At 46.9% G+C, this 22,999-nt stretch overlaps 3 protein-coding genes across 4 annotated transcripts in view; 2 read left to right on the forward strand and 1 right to left on the reverse strand.

The window, feature by feature from the left end:
• LOC122377437 (neuroligin-2-like) overlaps positions 1–22,999 on the reverse strand; it is an 80,415-nt gene that overhangs the window by 1,813 nt on the left and 55,603 nt on the right. For both annotated transcript variants that reach the window (XM_043357468.1, XM_043357469.1), the window contains exons 5-6: positions 547–698; positions 222–331 (exon numbers count right to left, since the gene is read on the reverse strand). In XM_043357468.1, coding sequence (XP_043213403.1) covers positions 222–331; positions 547–698 — 262 coding nt within the window. The remainder of the gene's footprint in view (positions 1–221; positions 332–546; positions 699–22,999) is intronic.
• LOC122377439 (prisilkin-39-like) lies at positions 11,059–12,107 on the forward strand. Its single transcript, XM_043357471.1, has 2 exons — positions 11,059–11,203; positions 11,570–12,107. Exons 1-2 carry the CDS (start codon positions 11,186–11,188, stop codon positions 11,963–11,965), a joined length of 414 nt encoding a protein of 137 aa, XP_043213406.1. The 5' UTR covers positions 11,059–11,185; the 3' UTR covers positions 11,966–12,107.
• LOC122377438 (prisilkin-39-like) lies at positions 15,154–16,288 on the forward strand. Its single transcript, XM_043357470.1, has 2 exons — positions 15,154–15,321; positions 15,741–16,288. Exons 1-2 carry the CDS (start codon positions 15,304–15,306, stop codon positions 16,134–16,136), a joined length of 414 nt encoding a protein of 137 aa, XP_043213405.1. The 5' UTR covers positions 15,154–15,303; the 3' UTR covers positions 16,137–16,288.

Consider the following 22,999-nt stretch of genomic DNA (forward strand, 5'->3'; position numbering starts at 1 on the left):
GTTTTAGTAGCACTTCAGAGACAGAACGTTCAACTTTCCCAAATGACTGACTACATTGACTGTGGGTTAGACAAATGGCCACCAGTTAGAGCTTAGTGCCGCCACAAATCACCAGCAGCTGGGTTCCTCGGCACGACTTTTCAATTTTATATCCGTTCCAAATGACAGTTTGGCTTCTCTGACCAGAACATTTGTTGCAGTAACGATTTTTATAGACTTACCGAGCGCCATGTATTTTTTGTACATTTGTTCGTAGGGGCTCCAGATGATCTTCCTATGCCGGTCGTCTCCACCGCCTTTCACGTATACATCCTTTGGCTTATTGGGGTCCCTGAATACAAATCACCAGTCAGGTTAATGTATAACTAAGTTCTGCGCTAGCCTATATGACTACACTTTTACCTCGTGAGATTGCGTTCGCGAATAGCCTAAACGACAACGGATAGAAACTTTTTTTCAAAACTTGTTAATTGCTTATTCCAAAACGCAGCTGTTGAATCGCGTTATTTTGAGATGCCGCTCAGATGCGTTTCAGATGCTGCGTACCCAGACTTGGCGAAGTTGGTCCAGAAGGCCATCAGTGTCTCAGAGAGGGCTCGCTGCTCATCCGTCCACGGGCCGCTGAAGTAGCCCAGTCGGTAGACGAGCGGCGCCCCGAACACGAACGGCAGCTCACTGCCGTGAGAGAGCCGGGGCGCCTGCGGGCAGGGTGGCATAGACCGTGTCGGGTCAGCGCGACTGCACTCCGCACTCTGCTGAGACCTGGCAGAGCACAGGGAGCGTCGGGTCGGGTCGGGTCATGTAGCGGAGGACAGCACAATGGCTGTTGGGTCATGACTGGTGGATGTAAACGAGACCGAACAGCGGGATGGCTATTGACTTTTGACAACATACGTCAACAGTCAATATACGCTCGTATATTGACGTATGTGTGTTCGGTGTAATCGTGAGTGGGAAAGGCTGAAAATGGAACAGCGGAACAGCACCTTTTCGCATCCACTTGTCGCTTCAGTTAGGAACAAACTTGAGAATGACTTTAAAGTTTTTAACGTAATGCACACAATAGAGGCATTACAAATTCAAATATGTTGCAATGTTGCAGACCAAAGTAAGAGCCAGACGGAAATTCAAGCCCGTGGTTTGATCACCAGAGCCTCGCACAAGGTTTTGTCTCCACTCGCCCACCAGATCGCGAGGTGCTGTGAATGAGTACCCACCTCCGTCTACCGGGAAGGTGCATGCTCAAAGTCAAGGCCCTCGCGGCACCAGGCGAGGTCAGAGCCGACGCCCCTGTCCCGTATATAAGGAGCAGCAGGCGCACAACCGACACACACTCCCTGGTCTATTCTCCCAGCAGACGGAGCAACAACCAACCGCAGAGATGAACGCCAAGCTTGCGGTAAGCACACCTTTGACTAGCTAAAAATTGATGGGTACAAGCAATATAAATATTCATAACTAGTCATACATTTGCATAAATACCTATATTCAGTCCAAAATGTGTAAATTTGGGCAGCAGGTTCTATTCAATGCATGCCTGTGTAAAAATAACAGCATAACGGGCGTTTGTTTTTTTTTTTGCCAAGGACTTGGCAAAAAAGCGAACAAACGTTATTGCTGTCGTTTTTACACAAACATGCATAAATATGTTCATAAATATATAAAATAAATGCATAAAAACTGTATCGACGTTTTGCTATCAATATTAATATGCTTTAACATATGTGGAGTGTGTCATTTCCTTTTGTGCCCACTGCCCAATGATGTTGGGTAAGGCGTCATTTCAATCACTAAACTGCACTGTAAAAAAATTCACTAGCTAATTTTGAAATTAGGCATTTTTTACGAGTGCCTCCCTTGCACCTCGTTACAACATATATGGACATTAGTAGTCAGAGCCATGCACGTTAACAATGCCCTTTGTGGAACAAATGCCTACGAGCGAGAGCATGTTCAGGAACCTAATTTTGCGCAGTGTTAATGAACTACGCACAGCCTCACAGTGTTATCCGCCGTTGGCTTGTTCTCGGCCAGTTTTTGGCGTGTCCCTCAATTAGGTCATTTTGCTATTAGCTCAGCTGACGAGGCCCCGACTGGCACCTACTAAACGGATAACCTTGCGTGCAACCCTGCTTGTTGTCACGAACGCCTGCAGCTGGTAAACGTGCTGGTAAGCTTGCGTGGTCAGCGGCTTCGGATGGCTATGAGGATGTGCCTCATAGCTATCCTCGTCGCATGTTACAACCTAGGAGTCTGTGGCTGCTTTCAGAAGGAGTCCCCCCCCCCCGCATCCGGGAGCCGGCGTCCATTTTGTGTTGCGTCGCCATTACTGTGTGTGTCTGCCCAACTGCTCTTTGGCTTGATTGAAGGTGAGGCATCTTGTATCATTTGCTGTGTGCTCAACAAAAAGGTTGTCCATTTGTAAACAAAAGTTATTATGTTGTTGAGCTTCTTAGAAGATGTATAGTATCGCATAGTGTTGCCCGTCGTTGGCAGAAGTGCGCCGTTATCGTCTATCCAAGTCAGAATAGCTATATGTTTGGGACTTAAGCTAGCTTGTGGCAGGAATATATCACTTTCTTCAACTTTAATTTAATCATTTTCCAGATTGTTATGCCTTATGATAATAATAATGTTGATATTCGTTTTTTTCACCCATTACAGACTTCTCTGGTAAAGAATGGGGCCATGTACATATGTCCTGGCCTACCTTCACCCCGCGACTGCCGCCGGTGCAGAGCTAATGAAAAATCACAAATGTTTGATGGTGGTTATTTAAGAAACCTGATTGCAAATTATTCAGTTAGTTGTTGTTGTTGTTGTTGTTGTTGTTGTTGTTGTTGTTAAAGTTATAGTTATTGTCCTGGCGTTGTTATTGTTCTCGTTCTCGTTCTCGTGCCCGAATAAATGTGCTGCAGCGCTACTCAGTCTGTTTACTTGCGGGTGGCGGTCGAGAGTCGGGGGCACTGGTTGACGGAATTCCGTCGACGGAATTCCGTCGACCCAGTGCCTCGACCCCGAAGGCCAGTAGTGGTACTAGTTAACTAGTGCCACTACTGGCCTTGAGCTAGTACCACTACTAGCCTTGGGGGCTAGTACAATTACTGGGTATGGATTAGTAGGCAGTGGCTAGTTACCTTACCAGGCAGGGGCTATTATGACACCTAGTAGACGCACTACCCACGCTATTTACGTGCGTGTTGTCAAACTAGGTGGAGCACGGTGGTCGTATGCATACGAGGCACAGCCTTGTCGAACAAGCTTGTTACTCGGCAACTAGCCTAAAATTAGCCAAATTTACACGCTCCTGCAATGTTATTTTTGCGCTGAGAATTCCTCTACGAGGGGCTTGTAAGTTTTTTTTTACAGTGTGATATGGTTCGTTTCCATTTTCAGCTGCTGATGCTGGCTGCCCTGGTGGCGTGCGTCTCTGCCTCCCACCCTGGATACGGATACGGTGGATACGGACACGGTCTAAGCCACGGATACTCCGGATACCGTTATCGCCGTTCTCTGGGCTACGGACACGCTGGATACGGATACGCTGCCCCTAGCTACGGATACGCTCCCCGTTCTTACGGATACAGCAGCTACGGACACGGCCTGAGCCATGGCTACGCCGGACACCGTCACCGCCGTTCTCTGGGCTACGCCAGCTACGGTCACGGATACGCTGCCCGTAGCCACGGATACGGATACGCTCCCCGCAGCTACGGATACGCCAGCCACAGCTACGGCTACGCTCCCGTCAGCTATGGCTACGGCCATTAAACTCGCCTTTGCCGCCTGTTCTTCGCGTTTATGAATCGTTGCTTCTTGGTATTCTGTGCACAATGTACAGAATGTCATATTCTGCCAAAGTCAAATTGAACTTTCACCTGACAAGTGACATCCCTTGCATTGTGAATAAACTTGAGAATATACACCTGTATTTATCAGCATTGTATGAGTCGGAAAGAGGCTTTGCGTTGCATTGCATATATACCTCATACTATAAATACAGGGCGAACGAAGTAATGCATCGCCATAAGAACGACAATTTCGTTCTGCTGGATTGCTCAAAATGAAAAATCTGTGAAGTGCGACCACCAAGATAAGTGATATATTCTCATCTTTTTGAATAGATGAGTATCAGTTGCAACAAAAAGCGCCGCATGGTGATGGATCACGGGAAACAGGCTTGCCTTGCAAGAGCCAACCAACACGCTTACCATTTTTTTTTTTGCGAAGCGGGACATTGTCTCTGGCTTCCTGAAGTATTTGGTTGTGCGATGCTAAGTATGCCGTCTGCTCATTTCAGCATTTGACCGAAAAGAGCCATTTACCCTTCCAATGTGTACATAGGGGTGCCATTATTGACGAATGTTCGCTATTGTTAAAAACGCATTTAAGTTGAATAGCCAACATTTGGCATACTTGACCTATGGTTCTAGACGGATCTTACAGAGCAATACGCATTTTCAGGTCAGGTCAGTTTATCAATCTTTAATGGGTTCCAATACGTAATTTTCTGCACGGTCCAAACAAACTGCAACTTAAAAACGCTCTATTAGTTGCGGGAGATCTTCTTAGGCAAATACTACTTTCGAAGAGTATCAATATCCCGAATATTTGCGGCTGGTATTTTCCACGTTTTGTTTGGTAGCAGTCACCAGAGATCAGGAAGGTTATTGGACTTGCCAGTTGCCTATCCCGCGCCCCGTTGGGGAGCGGAGGGGGGGGGGCAGAAACGGCTTTCAGTCGATAGCTCTCAAAGTATAGCAGATATCGCCACGAAACTTTCAGGACCCCTCCGGGCATCAACTTTACATCTTGAGTTAAAAATTCCGAGAGCTTGTGACAGATTGACCGCAAATGACGTCAGGGTGACGTCATGTACTGTCATTTTCGACAAAAAAAGGTTTTGCGGGAAGAGCTGTCACGCCTACAGTTTTAGGAAGAGATAAAAATTTCAAAATTAGAAAGGTGTGAAATTAACGGGGCTACAAAAGCGGCCATCTCAGATTTTGAAAGCTTTTGATTTAAACCCCTAAATCGAAAAAAACGATTTTGGATATAATACCCAAAAAACTAAAAACTTCCCAACATTTTAATAAACCGGAACACATGTCTTAAAAGTATTGGTCTGCACTGTTAAAGGAAATAGTTCACTTTTTAACATGGGTTTTGAACTGGAATAGCAGTTCCGTAGCCTGGGCTGAGACGAGCATAAATCAGGAGCTTTTACAGCCCAACGATCACCCTAGGCAAAGATATTCTATTTCTCGTCCCGAAAAAGGTGTCGATGTGTGCCTTGCATATATTCGCATCCAGTATGAAAAGAGCATGGGTACCGAAAATTCTTCAGAAACTAGAGAAATTATCTACGAGAACTCTAGAGAAATTCTCGTACTGATCAATAAGGACATTCAGCAGCAGCAGATCGCCCAAATGCCGGTGGCCGCAATAATTTCTCTAGTTTCTGAAGAATTTTCGGGACCCATGCTCTTTTCATACTGGATCGCCTGTGCCTTACAGAAACTGAAAAGTTCTTCCTATATCAAAATATAGAAAATAATCTTTTGTTATAAATAGGTTTTATTTTCTTTGCTGATCATTTTGAACATAAAAAATCATAAATCCATTGCAAAAAAAATAATTTCGTGAAAGTGAACTATTTCCTTTAACATGCCAAATTTGACCTCGATAGCTCGGTTTTTGGCGAAGTTATAGGGAAACAAAGTACTCAAAATAAATGACATAAAATTTTCAAACTTAGTACTAAGCCGTTTTAGACCACGCAGAGTAAAACGAAGACCACCGTCCACCGTTGGATTCCCCGTGATGAGCTGTATGAAAAAAACACATTTTTTACGCAAAATATCAACTTTGAAATTTGACCTTTTTGGACCTGACCATGACTTGACCTCCATCAGAACGGATCCTAAACCGGCCTTAATGATTGCCTTACCCAGACCATTGAAATTGAAATGTAATATTGACCATAAAACATGCATCACACAACTCTAGTATAGTGGGTCCATATTAGCCGTTTTCACGACGGGCTATCCTACGAATGCACCTGATTTGACCAAATCTGCACCTAATTTCTTTTACAGCAAATACCTTCATTTAATGAATTTATTTCAGTGTTTTAATCGATGATGCTCTCTGATAATATGACAAAGCAGGCATATAAGCGATTAGTGTAACATATACCTAGCTGATAGCTGCTAAGAGACACACTGAACCTGATTTGACCAAATCTGCACCTAATCTGTACCAGACGTGCACCAAATGTGTACCAGATGGCCGTCGTGAAAACGGCTATTGTGACCCTTTTTACCTGAACTATGTGACCTGACCTGGCATCAGTGACCTGCTAAGCAGCAGATGTATTAGGCGACCAACGCTGCATTGATGATTTTCGATAGCATGCCTTTAATTCGATGTTATAACACATTCCTTAGAAGTAATCGGTGAAAAATGCGACATTTGACCTGACCTGTGACGTCATCGGTTGCATCTAGGTCAACGAAACTTGGTCACAAGGTAGGTCCTTGCTGGCGCTATCGAATGCCGTTTGAATTTTTAAAATCGGTCGGGACTTTCCGAGACCTTACGGGGTCCGAAACGCACCCCCCCCCCCATAGGGTGGTCAGTAGCGGCGGAATACCTTCAATTAAGGGGGGGGGGCACTGCCGACTTTTGGTCCCATTCTTTCCATGCAACGCCCATAGGGCTAATGTTAAAATGCCAGAATCAAAGGGGGGCACGGTGCCCCGGTGCCCTCCCCGTTCCGCCGCCTATGAGGGTGGTAGGGTTTGCCATAGCCCAACGGGGCGCGGGCTACGAGTGGGTATAGATAGGTATATATGTCGTAGGCATCGGGTGAAATCGCGGCATTTCATGAAATGCCTAGGCATGACGTGGAATGCCGACAAAGACTAAAATCTTCGTAGAAATACGCGCGTTACGGCGAATGCCCGAAAATTTTCGGCATGTCATGAAGTGCCAGGCGGAGGCCCGGCAGTCGCTGAAATATGATCGAAATAAGCCGAGTACAATCATTGCCTAGGCATTACATGAAATGCCCAAGTGACAACCGGCACTTTCTGGAACGGTTACCGCAGATATGCGAGCTGTTTGGTGCTGGCTAGGTACCAAACCTAACAAACACCTCCTAACCCAACCCAACCCTAATCTAGCCCAACTTATCTACTTTTCACATAACACGTTAGGTTAGGTTTAATACGTTACGTAGGCGAAAGCAGGCTTTAGGTTATATGGTAGGCTAGGTTAGGTTAGATTGTTTGAATTAGTACAGGGTGTCCCAGAAGTCTTGAAGCGATTTCGGTCACGTTATTCGCACGTGTACGCATAACAATTAAATTAAACTTGTTCTTTTAAAATATATATGAATCAAAGTTTCTGATGCATGTGATTTTCGCCAAGTTGACGTTCGTCTGAGCTCCATGATGCCGCGACGAATCAAAGGAAGGAAATGGGTTGCTTTCTAGCGCTCGAGCAGTCAAAATGGATGCGTGAAAACAGTCCCAAGAGGTAAATCAATATGTTCCTAGCGCACCCACGGGGATGCAATACGTTGCTTCATGGTCCGCTTCAGGGATTAAGACTCTGAAGCTGACAAGAAACTGGCATGGCGATAACGGTGCATCGCAAATCGAGAGAACATGGAGGCGGCGAATGACGTGCTATCTCGCGCTCGTTCTTGAGTGACCTACCACGGCGGCCACCTGACTGACGTGATGCTATATGTATGAAAATACAAAACCTTAGTTCATTCTCTATCGTTTGTGGTATCATTTGTCAGATTCGGTGGCATAGCACGGTCACACGACAAAAATCAAAAAGCTTCAGGACTTCTGGGACACCCTGTAGAAATAAACTTGCCCGGACGGGATTTGAACCCGCCATCTCGCCACGGAGTTCAATATTCAATATCACACACCATCAATCCCGTTCCACCGATGCAAGGGCGGATCCAGGAAAACTCCAAGGGAAGGGTCATGAACGAAACTGGTGCCCTACCTATACCCAAAACTAAAACTCAACGGATTTCGGCCACTTAATTTTGGTGGTGCCCTATTTAAGTTTTATTTTATTTTATTTTTTGTTTTGGTCAGTGTCTGTCCCTGGGCCCTGGCAGGCCTGTGCTGCCCCTGGCGGGCACGTGGTGCCCCTGCTAGGCCGCAGGTGCCCCTGACAGGTTTGTGGTGCCCCTGGAAGGACTGTGGTGCCCGTGACAAGCCTGAAGTGCCAACGACAGGTCCATGGTGCCCCTGACAGGCCTATGGCGCCGCCCCTGCGAGGCCGGTAGTGTCCCTGGCAGACCTGTGGTGTCCCTGGGCCCTGACAGGACTGTGGTGCCCCTGACAAGCCTGAAGTGTCCCAGACAGGCACGTGGTGCCCCTGACAGGTCCAAGATGCCCCTGGCAGGCCTGTGGTGCCCCTGCTAGGCCTCTGGTGACTCTGACAGACCTATGGTGCCCCTGGAAGGACTGCGGTGCCCCTGACAGGCTCGTGGTACCCCTGACAGGCTCGTGGTGCCCTTGCTAGGCCTGTGGTGCCCCTGGCAGGCCTGTGGTGCCCCTGGCGGGCCTGTGGTGTTCCTGCTAGGCCGCTGGTGCCCCTGGGCCCTGACAGGACTGCGGTGCCCCAGACAGGCACGTGGTGCCCCTGACAGGCCCAAGGTGCCCCTGCGAGGCCGGTGGTGCCCCTGCGAGGCCGGTGGTGCCCCTGCGAGACCGGTGGTGCCCCTGGCAGGCCTCTGGTGCCCCTGGCAGGTCTATGGTGCCCCTGGCAGACTTCTGGTGCTCTTGCTAGGCCGATGGTGCTCCTGACAGGCCTGTGGTGCCCCTAACAAGCATGTAGTGCCCCTGGCAGGCCCGTGGTGTCCCTGCTAGGCCTGTGGTTCCCCTGTTAGGCCGGTGGTGCCCCTGGCACCCTGGCAGGCCTATACTGCCCCCAGGCCCCAAGGGGGGCATGACCCATGTGACCCCCCCCCCCATTGGATCCGTCCCTGCACCGATGAGACTTGAATAAGCAAAAGGCGCGGGAACTCGCACATCCAGGGCTGCGCACTGCGCAGTCGGAGTAGGAGTCGGTCGGAGTCGACAGCTATGACCGGAGTCAGAGCCCGGAGTCGATTTTCGGAACCGGAGCTGGACAAACCGAAAATCTATCGACTCCGCAGATCTTGCAAAGCTGCAAGGAAGGAGCTGGAATTAAAGTTGGTAGGATTCAAAAGTTCCGCCCGGAGTCGGAGTCGGAGTTGGTTTTTGAAAGCCGGAGTCGGGGTCGGAGTCGCCGAAAATCCATCAAGTCCGCAGCCCTGCGCACATCTGCGGTAATCGTTACAGAAAGTGCCGGTCGTCACTTGGGCATTCTAAATAATGCCTAGGCAACGAGTGTGTTCAGTTGATTTCGACCATATTTCAGGGACTGCCTGGTCTCCGCCTGGCGTTCCATGAAATGCCTAAATTTTTCAGGCATTCGCTGCAACGCGAGTACTTCTACGAAGATTTCAGTCTTTGCCGGCATTCCACGTAATGCCTAGACATTTCATGAAATGCCGGATTTCAGCCGATGCCTACGACATATATAAACTAATGGGGGTAATTCCGAAACCGCTTATGTTACGCTTAAAATGAACTAATTCATAGACCACATTTCATTCGATTTCACATAGGTTTTCAAATTTTGTCAAACGGTAGGTACTAGCTTCCAGGAAAGTTCTCAGGTCCAGTTTTTTATTGGGACCTCGAGTGGTTTTCTGCAAGATACCATTGCAGTCATTTGATGTCATCGCAGGTTTTCGTTAATGACCCCAAAACAAATTGAGTTAAGTGAGTCGGCAGGCTTGGAGGAAACTAGAATAAACAATAAAATGTAACACGAAATTAAAGTAACCCTCTGATGTGACTAGAGACGTCAATCGGATACCAACTTTTTGGTATACCGATACCAAGCCGATACCAACTTGGTATTTGGTATTTCAATCCTAATGTGTTTGGTATTTTGTTGGTATCATAAGCCGTCACTAATGTATAAGAGGCTAAGAAATCGGTAAAAAGTTGGTATTTCCCTCAGTTTCCCAAGTTGGTTTGGTTTCGGTATTTTCCCTTGGTTTTGGTTGGTATTTGGTTTGGATCGGTATTTCGATTTTCCGTAATTGACATCACTAGATGTGACGAACTTTAACCTGATGTTGCCCTGAGGCAACGTCCAGCCCAATCATTTACAAACAAAACGTACGTCGTTTGACGCGACTGCACGTGACAAATGTAATTTTACCAAAATCGTTCCCTTGCGAATTCTTTTGCGAAAGTATAGGAATGACAAACCGACCCAGAGTCAGACGAACAGGACTTAGACCTGACATCAGCAATCAACGTTTTATTGATATTACTGTTCATGCTCTGGTGTAGAATAACATCGGTTGGATTTAAACCGGTTGGATTTATTAAAAATATGCTGCTCTGTGCCTTAATATACGTCTTTTTGTCAACGTTTTATGCTTAACTGAGTCAATTAGGTACCCTACGTGGTATCTCGTAACGGCCAATGTTCAACCTTTCTGCCAAGTTCTGCCTCCTAGACAGTGCTTGATCACTAATGCGAACACTTGAGACCTGTTTGTTCATATTGTCCTACATTCACTGCTTCTTATCGGAGGTTGTACATTTTAAGATGTCGTAAGTTCCAGACATGATTAAACCCTGATATCTTGGCATCCGTGTAGCCAAATATTGGTCGCTAAAAAAGTCGGAGCTATGTAGAGGCGAACTTATGTCCCTCTCCACCATCTTTATGCCGGCCATGGTTATAAGATAATGTCAAATGGTAGTAAACTGAACCGGAGTCGGATTCGGAGACAGCCGACCAAGGACCTGGAATTGGAATTGGAATCGGTGCAAAATTACCGCGACTTCGAACCCCTGGATGCAACATCCTGCAATAACATCTTTAGGTAGGGACAGCCTTTGTCCCCACAGGATATTCCCGACGCTGTAAATGTGATCCCTATATCCGGAAAGGTGCAGCCCCAAAGTCAAGGCCTCGCGGCACCGGGCAAGGTCAGAGCCGACGCCCCTGTCCCGTATATAAGGTGCAGCAGGCGCACAGCCGACACACACTCACTGGTCCACTCTCCCAGCAGACGGAGCAACAACCAACCGCAGAGATGAACGCCAAGCTTGCGGTAAGCATACCTCTGACTAGCTAAAAGTTGATACAAGCAATACAAATATTCATAAATAATTATACATATATGCATTAGCATATTAAGTCTAAAATGTGTAAATTTGGGCAGCAGGTTCTCATCAATGCCAAGTTCTTGGCAAAAAAGCAAACAAACGCTTGTCTGTCATTTTTACACAAATCATATGCATGCCTAAATATATTCATAAATATATAAAATAGGTGCATAAAAACTGTATCCACGTTTTAATATAAATGTTAGTATGTTTTAGCATACGTGGAGTGTGTAATCTCTTTTTGTGCCCAATGATGATGGGTAAGGTGTCATTTCAATCACTTAACTGATATGGTTCGTTTCCATTTTCAGCTGCTGATGCTGGCTGCCCTGGTGGCGTGCGTCTCTGCCTCCCACCCTGGATACGGATACGGAGGATACGGTGGATACCACCGTGGATACGGACACGGTCTGAGCCACGGATACTCCGGATACCGTTATCGCCGTTCTCTGGGCTACGGACACGCTGGATACGGATACGCTGCCCCTAGCTACGGATACGCTCCCCGTTCTTACGGATACAGCAGCTACGGACACGGCCTGAGCCATGGCTACGCCGGACACCGTCACCGCCGTTCTCTGGGCTACGCCAGCTACGGTCACGGATACGCTGCCCGTAGCCACGGATACGGATACGCTCCCCGCAGCTACGGATACGCCAGCCACAGCTACGGCTACGCTCCCGTCAGCTATGGCTACGGCCATTAAATTTGCTTTTGCCGCTTGTTCTTTGTGTTTATGAATCGTTGCCACTTGTTATTCTGTGCACAATGTACAGAATGGCTGCAGAAAGTCGAATTGAGCTTTCACGTGACATCCGTTGCATTGTGAATAAACTTCAGAACATATATGCACCTGCATTTATTAGATGAGTCGGTGAAAGGCTTGGTGTCGATCTACTAAAAAAAAGAAAGTGTGCTAAGACATGCATCACTGTGGCACCAGCGACATTTCCGTTCAGCCTCAGTCGGTCAAACTGAAAAATATCTCAAGTGCGAAGCGAAATATTTTATCTTTCTGAATAGATACGTATTATAACATAAAGGAGAGCGGGGGGGAGGGTTCACGCCCACGTCTAACTCGGCTCCTGGGCCACATAGCGACACGCGATAAGCAGCAATCGAAAGAGCGTCCAAAATGAGAAAGAAAAAACAAACAAAACAAGCATAACAACAAACAGTAATTCTTTAGGTCAGGTCAACGGTCAGGTCACCAGAGGTCATCAAAGGTCAAAATTTGTCGATTTCAACAATTTTGAAATACTCGACGGCTAAGTCGGGAACCAATCAAGAACCTACCGCGCCGCGTGAAAGCGCATTCGATAGCTCTGTTAACGCTCTTTCGCTGTCTCGTCCTCAGATTTGACCTTAGATCAACGGTTTAGCCTACAGAGGGCAAAAACCATAAAAATAGCGCCTTTTCTAGGAAAAAAAAATATTTTTGGTAATAACTTTTTGTTCAGGAGAGCTACGAGAATACTTTTGCCAGCAGCGTGTTCCCCTCGTCAAAACGTATCGAATGAGCCTTAAAGGTCATGACCTGACCGGAAAGAGTGATGTTGCATATCAGTCGATCCGTATCGATAAGATGAACACATCTAACGTGTTTTCACCGTTCTAGCATATCTCTGTCAAAAGCTATAGTCAAAAACTGCTGAACACCTTAAATGACCTGAGATGACCTCAGGGGCACACAGAGGGGTCACAACTCAAAAGTCCAATTTTCCGATTCAGTGTCATCTTTACCTATGAACCTATGTTTGCTAGGGTTTAGAACGACATTCGTCCAAAAGAGGCGCATTTGAGTTTTCTCCCATTGACTATAATGGAGAAGTCACAAAATTGACCTGAACTTAGGTCACAGATGTAAAAAAAAAAAATCCGAGATGTACAGATACTTTATACATACATACACTTATCATGCACTGAATGTTTCAAAGTGATCGCTCAGGGGGTGTAGCAACAGCGGGCCTTCGAACTTTTTCTGAGGTAAGGTCACTTGACGTGGACCTGGTGACCTGACCTTGAATGACCGGGGCTGAAATTTTCACAACATGTGCGGAAAGGATGTGGTAAGTGGTAAGTGGGAACAGGTGTACCAAAGGGGGCGTAAAAACGCCCCCAGCACAGCACGGGTCCCCCTAGACTTTTCGATGTATCTCCAGAACCGCTGCGCCGATCGTCACCAAACTTTCAGTACCCTCTCGGGCATCAATTTTACACATTGTGACCAAAAATGTCTACTAAGGCTAGGATAAGTTGGCCGCAAATGACGCGTCATATTCCGCGTTTTCGACCTAAAAGAAGGTTTCGCGGATACAACTGGCAGGCCTCTAGCTTTGAAGATACAGAAAAACGTGTAAGAAAAAGAACTACCAGGGCTACTGAACTGCTATCTCGAAATTTTGAATTGCTTGAATTTTGACCCCATTTTTCAAAAATAATAGCAAAAGATCCAAAAAGGTTTTCAATTTACAAAAATCCGGGATATATGTCAAAGCCCTTGCCGACTTCTATTCACATACCGAATTTTAGATCGATGCCTCTTTTTGGCCAAGTTTTAGCGAAAAACCTGTTAAAAATTGATGACATCAAATTTCGAAGCTCAATTTTTAGCAATTATTGACCTGAACTCCACCAGGAAGTTACCTAAACCGTTCTTGATGTTCTTATATGTGGGCTACATTTTATATGTGGGCTTGATATGTGGGCCACATTTGAAGACGTCATAGGTGCGAAAAGAATGAAAAGGATGCTCATTTGGTACTGAAGTACCTATCTCAAAAAGATTCGACAAGTGAACCAGCATTCAGGCATAGATCTCTGGTTACCGGTGTACAGAGATCTATGATCCAGGTAACCAGCTAGCGCGTCGCGGAAAAACGAACATGTGCGCCGTTACAAGACGGAGCGATTGGTATCCGATTTTTCAGGTCCTAGGTCAACCGGTGACCTCTGAGGTCAGGTCAAGTGCCCCAAAGTACGATTCCGTTTTTGGTGAATAACTTCAAAAAAAAAAACAGTCGCAGAGCCGCGATTGTGGCAGCATCGTGTTCGCCTTGCTCAGGTGCGTCGATTGATATACTTTTTGTTGGGTCGAGGTCAACTTAGGGTGTTGACCTCGGGTCACGGTCAGGTCAGCGCCCCAAGGTCACGAAATTGGTCGAAGGAGGTCATGTCGCATTTCATTCGATTCGGCAGGTCTTCCAGAGTCCAGTGGTGGCTATCCCGAATCGCTAGCTCAATTTGATCGGAAGTTATTGATGAAAAACTAATATAACCCTAATGACGTCATAAATGACGTCACGTAAGGTCAAAATTGCAAAAGTGACGCATGGGACCTTGCAAGGAGTACATGAAATTACGATTGTGTGTGCTTGAGATAGTTGGAGATCGTTCCTGGCGCCAGAATAGCAGTTTTCATTTTTCTCCATTGACTTATAATGGTGAGGTCACGAAAATGACCTGACCACATATGACCTTTAGGAAAAATCCGAGATATACAAGTTGTGAGACTCCTAATGGATACTAGGTCTCGCCAGTTTTATTTCCCTGTGAAAGCTCCCCTGGCAGTGAGAGCGTTGCGAAATTGCGACATCTGTAGACCGTGCAGAGGTTCACTTATGACGTCACAGGTCAGTGACCTGACCTGACCCGAAAAATCGGTTGGTGTCAGAAGATTTGGCTTGAATCAAAGATCACGTATGCCAAGATTCAGCTCTCTAGCGCCAGCGTGTTTGGAGCTATCGCGAAAAAAAACCTATGAGGGGGCGGCACGCGTCCCCCTCGGCCGGCGAGATTTAAACCTCTGGATGGAGCAGCATGGCCTTTACAAAAGGGCAACTTCAGATCTCACAAAATATTCCCGACGCTGTGAATGTGATTCCTCTCTCCGGAAAGGTGCATGCTCAAAGTCAAGGCCCTCGCGGCACCGGACAAGGTCAGAGCCGACGCCCCTGTCCCGTATATAAGGAGCAGCAGGCGCACAGCCGACACACACTCACTGATCTACTCTCCCAGCAGACGGAGCAACAACCAACCGCAGAGATGAACGCCAAGCTTGCGGTAAGCACACCTTTGACTAGCTAAAAATTGATGGGTACAAGCAATATAAATATTCATAACTAGTCATACATTTGCATAAATACCTATATTCAGTCCAAAATGTGTAAATTTGGGCAGCAGGTTCTATTCAATGCATGCCTGTGTAAAAATAACAGCATAACGGGCGTTTGTTTTTTTTGCCAAGGACTTGGCAAAAAAGCGAACAAACGTTATTGCTGTCATTTTTACACAAACATGCATAAATATGTTCATAAATATATAAAATAAATGCATAAAAACTGTATCGACGTTTTGCTATCAATATTAATATGCTTTAACATATGTGGAGTGTGTCATTTCCTTTTGTGCCCACTGCCCAATGATGTTGGGTAAGGCGTCATTTCAATCACTAAACTGATATGGTTCGTTTCCATTTTCAGCTGCTGATGCTGGCTGCCCTGGTGGCGTGCGTCTCTGCCTCCCACCCTGGATACGGATACGGTGGATACGGTGGATACCACCGTGGATACGGACACGGTCTGAGCCACGGATACTCCGGATACCGTTATCGCCGTTCTCTGGGCTACGGACACGCTGGATACGGATACGCTGCCCCTAGCTACGGATACGCTCCCCGTTCTTACGGATACAGCAGCTACGGACACGGCCTGAGCCATGGCTACGCCGGACACCGTCACCGCCGTTCTCTGGGCTACGCCAGCTACGGTCACGGATACGCTGCCCGTAGCCACGGATACGGATACGCTCCCCGCAGCTACGGATACGCCAGCCACAGCTACGGCTACGCTCCCGTCAGCTATGGCTACGGCCATTAAACTCGCCTTTGCCGCCTGTTCTTCGCGTTTATGAATCGTGGCTTCTTGGTATTCTGTGCACAATGTACAGAATGTCATATTCTGCCAAAGTCAAATTGAACTTTCACCTGACAAGTGACATCCCTTGCATTGTGAATAAACTTGAGAATATACACCTGTATTTATCAGCATTGTATGAGTCGGAAAGAGGCTTTGCGTTGCATTGCATATATACCTCATACTATAAAAACAGGGCGAACGAAGTAATGCATCGCCATAAGAACGACAATTTCGTTCTGCTGGATTGCTCAAAGTGAAAAATCTGTGAAGTGCGACCACCAAGATAAGTGATATATTCTCATCTTTTTGAATAGATGAGTATCAGTTGCAACAAAAAGCGCCGCATGGTGATGGATCACGGGAAACAGGCTTGCCTTGCAAGAGCCAACACGCTTACCATTTTTTTTTTTTTTTTTTTGCGAAGCGGGACATTGTCTCTGGCTTCCTGAAGTATTTGGTTGTGCGATGCTAAGTATGCCGTCTGCTCATTTCAGCATTTGACCGAAAAGAGCCATTTACCCTTCCAATGTGTACATAGGGGTGCCATTATTGACGAATGTTCGCTATTGTTAAAAACGCATTTAAGTTGAATAGCCAACATTTGGCATACTTGACCTATGGTTCTAGACGGATCTTACAGAGCAATACGCATTTTCAGGTCATGTCAGTTTATCAATCTTTAATGGGTTCCGATACGTAATTTTCTGCACGGTCCAAGCAAATCGCAACTTTAAAACGCTCTATTAGTTGCGGGAGATCTTCTTAGGCAAATACTACTTTCGAAGAGTATCAATATCCCGAATATTTGCGGCTGGTATTTTCCACGTTTTGTTTGGTAGCAGTCACCAGAGATCAGGAAGGTTATTGGACTTGCCAGTTGCCTATCCCGCGCCCCGTTGGGGAGCGGGGGGGGGGGGGGCAGAAACGGCTTTCAGTCGATAGCTCTCAAAGTATAGCAGATATCGCCACGAAACTTTCAGGACCCCTCCGGGCATCAACTTTACATCTTGAGTTAAAAATTCCGAGAGCTTGTGACAGATTGACCGCAAATGACGTCAGGGTGACGTCATGTGCTGTCATTTTCGACAAAAAAAGGTTTTGCGGGAAGAGCTGTCACGCCTACAGTTTTAGGAAGAGATAAAAATTTCAAAATTAGAAAGGTGTGAAATTAACGGGGCTACAAAAGCCGCCATCTCAGATTTTGAAAGCTTTTGATTTTAACCCCTAAAACGGAAAAAAAGATTTTGGATATAATACCCAAAAAACTAAAAACTTCCCAACATTTTAATAAACCGGAACACATGTCTTAAAAGTATTGGTCTGCACTGTTAACATGCCAAATTTGACCTCGATAGCTCGGTTTTTGGCGAAGTTATAGGGCAACAAAGTACTCAAAATAAATGACATAAAATTTTCAAACTTAGTACTAAGCCGTTTTAGACCACGCAGAGTAAAACGAAGACCACCGTCCACCGTTGGATTCCCCGTGATGAGCTGTATGAAAAAAAACACATTTTTTACGCAAAATATCAACTTTGAAAGTTGACCTTTTTGGACGTGACCATGACTTGACCTCCATCAGAACGGATCCTAAACCGGCCTTAATGATTGCCTTACCCAGACCATTGAAATTGAAATGTAATATTGACCATAAAACATGCATCACACAACTCTAGTATAGTGGGTCCATATTAGCCGTTTTCACGACGGGCTATCCTATGAATGCACCTGATTTGACCAAATCTGCACCTAATTTCTTTTTCAGCAAATACCTTCATTTAATGAATTTATTTCAGTGTTTTAATCGATGATGCTCTCTGATAATACATATGACAAAGCAGGCATATAAGCGATTAGTGTAACATATACCTAGCTGATAGCTGCTAAGAGACACACTGAACCTGATTTGACCAAATCTGCACCTAATCTGTACCAGACGTGCACCAAATGTGTACCAGATGGCCGTCGTGAAAACGGCTATTGTGACCCTTTTTACCTGAACTATGTGACCTGACCTGGCATCAGTGACCTGCTAAGCAGCAGATGTATTAGGCGACCAACGCTGCATTGATGATTTTCGATAGCATGCCTTTAATTCGATGTTATAACACATTCCTTAGAAGTAATCGGTGAAAAATGCGACATTTGACCTGACCTGTGACGTCATCGGTTGCATCTAGGTCAACGAAACTTGGTCGCAAGGTAGGTCCTTGCTGGCGCTATCGAATGCCGTTTGAATTTTTAAAATCGGTCGGTAACTTTCCGAGACCTTACGGGGTCCGAAACGCACCCCCCCCCCCCATAGGGTGGTCAGTAGCGGCGGAATACCTTCAATTAAGGGGGGGGGGCACTGCCGACTTTTGGTCCCATTCTTTCCATGCAACGCCCATAGGGCTAATGTTAAAATGCCAGAATCAAAGGGGGCACGGTGCCCCGGTGCCCTCCCCGTTCCGCCGCCTATGAGGGTGGTAGGGTTTGCCATAGCCCAACGGGGCGCGGGCTACGAGTGGGTATAGATAGGTATATATGTCGTAGGCATCGGGTGAAATCGCGGCATTTCATGAAATGCCTAGGCATTACGTGGAATGCCGACAAAGACTAAAATCTTCGTAGAAATACGCGCGTTACGGCGAATGCCTGAAAATTTTCGGCATGTTATGGAGTGCCAGGCGGAGGCCCGGCAGTCGCTGAAATATGATCGAAATAAGCCGAGTACAATCATTGCCTAGGCATTACATGAAATGCCCAAGTGACGACCGGCACTTTCTGGAACGGTTACCGCAGATGTGCGAGCTGTTTGGTGCTGGCTAGGTACCAAACCTAACAAACACCTTCTAACCCAACCCAACCCTAATCTAGCCCAACTTATCTACTTTTCACATAACACGTTAGGTTAGGTTTAATACGTTACGTAGGCGAAAGCAGGCTTTAGGTTATATGGTAGGCTAGGTTAGGTTAGATTGTTTGAATTAGTACAGGGTGTCCCAGAAGTCTTGAAGCGATTTCGGTCACGTGTTATTCGCACGTGTACGCATAACAATTAAATTAAACTTGTTCTTTTAAAATATATATGAATCAAAGTTTCTGATGCATGTGATTTTCGCCAAGTTCACGTTCGTCTGAGCTCCATGATGCCGCGACAAATCAAAGGAAGGAAATGGGTCGCTTTCTAGCGCTCGAGCAGTCAAAATGGATGCGTGAAAGCAGTCCCAAGAGGTAAATCAATATGTTCCTAGCGCACCCACGGGGATGCAATACGTTGCTTCATGGTCCGCTTCAGGGAATAAGACTCTGAAGCTGACAAGAAACTGGCATGGCGATAACGGTGCATCGCAAATCGAGAGAACATGGAGGCGGCGAATGACGTGCTATCTCACGCTCGTTCTTGAGTGACCTACCACGGCGGCCACCTGACTGACGTGATGCTATATGTATGAAAATACAAAACGTTAGTTCATTCTCTATCGTTTGAGGCATCATTTGTCGGATTCGGTGGCATAGCACGGTCACACGACAAAAATCAAAAAGCTTCAGGACTTCTGGGACACCCTGTAGAAATAAACTTGCCCGGACGGGATTTGAACCCGCCATCTCGCCACGGAGTTCAATATTCAATATCACACACCATCAATCCCGTTCCACCGATGCAAGGGCGGATCCAGGAAAACTCCAAGGGAAGGGTCATGAATGAAACTGGTGCCCTACCTATACCCAAAACTAAAACTCAACGGATTTCGGCCACTTAATTTTGGTGGTGCCCTATTTAAGTTTTATTTTATTTTATTTTTTGTTTTGGTCAGTGTCTGCCCCTGGGCCCTGGCAGGCCTGTGCTGCCCCTGGCGGGCACGTGGTGCCCCTGCTAGGCCGCAGGTGCCCCTGACAGGTTTGTGGTGCCCCTGACAGGACTGTGGCGCCCCTGACAAGCCTGAAGTGTCCCATACAGGCACGTGGTGCCCCTGACAGGTCCAAGATGCCCCTGGCAGGCCTGTGGTGCCCCTGCTAGGCCTCTGGTGCCTCTGACAGACCTATGGTGCCCCTGGAAGGACTGCGGTGCCCCTGACAGGCTCGTGGTGCCCCTGACAGGCTCGTGGTGCCCTTGCTAGGCCTGTGGTGCCCCTGGCGGGCCTGTGGTGCCCCTGGCGGGCCTGTGGTGTTCCTGCTAGGCCGCTGGTGCCCCTGGGCCCTGACAGGACTGCGGTGCCCCAGACAGGCACGTGGTGCCCCTGACAGGCCCAATGTGCCCCTGCGAGGCCGGTGGTGCCCTTGCGAGACCGGTGGTGCCCCTGGCAGGCCTCTGGTGCCCTTGGCAGGTCTGTGGTGCCCCTGACAGACTTCTGGTGCTCTTGCTAGGCCGATGGTGCTCCTGACAGGCCTGTGGTGCCCCTAACAAGCCTGTAGTGCCCCTGGCAGGCCCGTGGTGTCCCTGCTAGGCCTGCGGTTCCCCTGTTAGGCCGGTGGTGCCCCTGGCACCCTGGCAGGCCTATACTGCCCCCAGGCCCCAAGGGCGGCATGACCCATGTGACCCCCCCCCCCATTGGATCCGTCCCTGCACCGATGAGACTTGAATAAGCAAAAGGCGCGGGAACTCGCACATCCAGGGCTGCGCAGTCGGAGTCGGAGTCGGTCGGAGTCGACAGCTATGACCGGAGTCAGAGCCCGGAGTCGATTTTCGGAACCGGAGCTGGACAAACCGAAAATCTATCGACTCCGCAGATCTTGCAAAGCTGCAAGGAAGGAGCTGGAGTTAAAGTTGGTCGGATTCAAAAGTTCTGCCCGGAGTCGGAGTCGGAGTTGGTTTTTGAAAGCCGGAGTCGGGGTCGGAGTCGCCGAAAATCCATCAAGTCCGCAGCCCTGCGCACATCTGCGGTAATCGTTACAGAAAGTGCCGGTCGTCACTTGGGCATTCTATGTAATGCCTAGGCAACGAGTGTGTTCAGTTGATTTCGACCATATTTCAGAGACTGCCTGGTCTCCGCCTGGCATTCCATGAAATGCCTAAATTTTTCAGGCATTCGCTGCAACGCGAGTACTTCTACGAAGATTTCAGTCTTTGCCGGCATTCCACGTAATGCCTAGACATTTCATGAAATGCCGGATTTCAGCCGATGCCTACGACATATATAAACAAATGGGGGTAATTCCGAAACCGCTTATGTTACGCTTAAAATGAACTAATTCATAGACCACATTTCATTCGATTTCACATAGGTTTTCAAATTTTGTCAAACGGTAGGTACTAGCTTCCAGGAAAGTTCTCAGGTCCAGTTTTTTATTGGGACCTCGAGTGGTTTTCTGCAAGATACTATTGCAGTCATTTGATGTCATCGCGGGTTTTCGTTAATAACCCCAAAACAAATTGAGTTAAGTGAGTCGGCAGGCTTGGAGGAAACTAGAATAAACAATAAAATGTAACACGAAATTAAAGTAACCCTCTGATGTGACTAGAGACGTCAATCGGATACCAACTTTTTGGTATACCGATACCAAGCCGATACCAACTTGGTATTTGGTATTTCAATCCTAATGTGTTTGGTATTTTGTTGGTATCATAAGCCCTCACTAATGTATAAGAGGCTAAGAAATCGGTAAAAAGTTGGTATTTCCCTCAGTTTCCCAAGTTGTTTTGGTTTCGGAATTTTCCCTTGGTTTTGGTTGATATTTGGCTTGGTATCGGTATTCCGATTTTCCGTAATTGATATCACTAGATGTGACGAACTTTAACCTGATGTTGCCCTGAGGCAACGTCCAGCCCAATCATTTACAAACAAAACGTACATCGTTTGACGCGACTGCACGTGACAAATGTAATTTTACCAAAATCGTTCCCTTGCGAATTCTTTTGCGAAAGTAGGAATGACAAACCGACCCAGAGTCAGACGAACAGGACTTAGACCTGACATCAGCAATCAACGTTTTATTGATATTACTGTTCATGCTCTGGTGTAGAATAACATCGGTTGGATTTAAACCGGTTGGATTTATTAAAATATGCTGCTCTGTGCCTCAATATACGTCTTTTTGTCAACGTTTTATGCTTAACTGAGTCAATTAGGTACCCTACGTGGTATCTCGTAACGGCCAATGTTCAACCTTTCTGCCAAGTTCTGCCTCCTAGACAGTGCTTGATCACTAATGCGAACACTTGAGACCTGTTTGTTCATATTGTCCTACATTCACTGCTTCTTATCGGAGGTTGTACATTTTAACCCTCGCCGGCACAGGGGGGGTTGATGCAACCCCCCCTAAGGTTTTTCGCGAATAACTCGCGTAAAAAGCGGCCGATCGCGACGAAACTTTCAGTACCCTCGCATTGATCAATTTTACACCTACCCTGAAAATTTCATGACCCTGACCCCAATGACCTTTGACCTGTGACCTCTTTTCTGTGACCATGTTTGGCCGAAATCGCGGTTCGGCGCATGTCGGCTCGCATCAGCCGCGCGTTTGCAAGCTTTTCGTGGTTTCAAACGTTCAAACATGTGATTTGATGTTGCTCCCATGCATTAGGGTGGGTGTCAAGGTCACCTGAAGGTCAGGTCAGGTCATTGACCTTTGGTGACCTCGGGTGACCTCGGTTCACTTTTTCGAGTTTTACATGTTCTAGGCTAGTTTTTGGAGCTGAATTCGAATTTAGCAACCATTTGAACATTTACGAAGTAGTTTTGGTGCCTTCGTTACATGTTACGAAGCTGTCCGAGGCGGTGGATACGTATTACGAATACCCGTCACAACCCCTACCGGTTGACCTGACCTGACCTGACTCGACCTGGTCTAAATGCCTAAAGACATCATCTCTGATCAAAACTAACACGATATTCGTGATC

The sequence above is a fragment of the Amphibalanus amphitrite genome, unplaced genomic scaffold (genome assembly GCF_019059575.1).
Source record: "Amphibalanus amphitrite isolate SeventyFive unplaced genomic scaffold, NRLGWU_Aamphi_draft 000044F_arrow, whole genome shotgun sequence".
In the NCBI taxonomy this organism is placed as follows: Eukaryota; Metazoa; Arthropoda; class Thecostraca; order Balanomorpha; family Balanidae; genus Amphibalanus; species Amphibalanus amphitrite.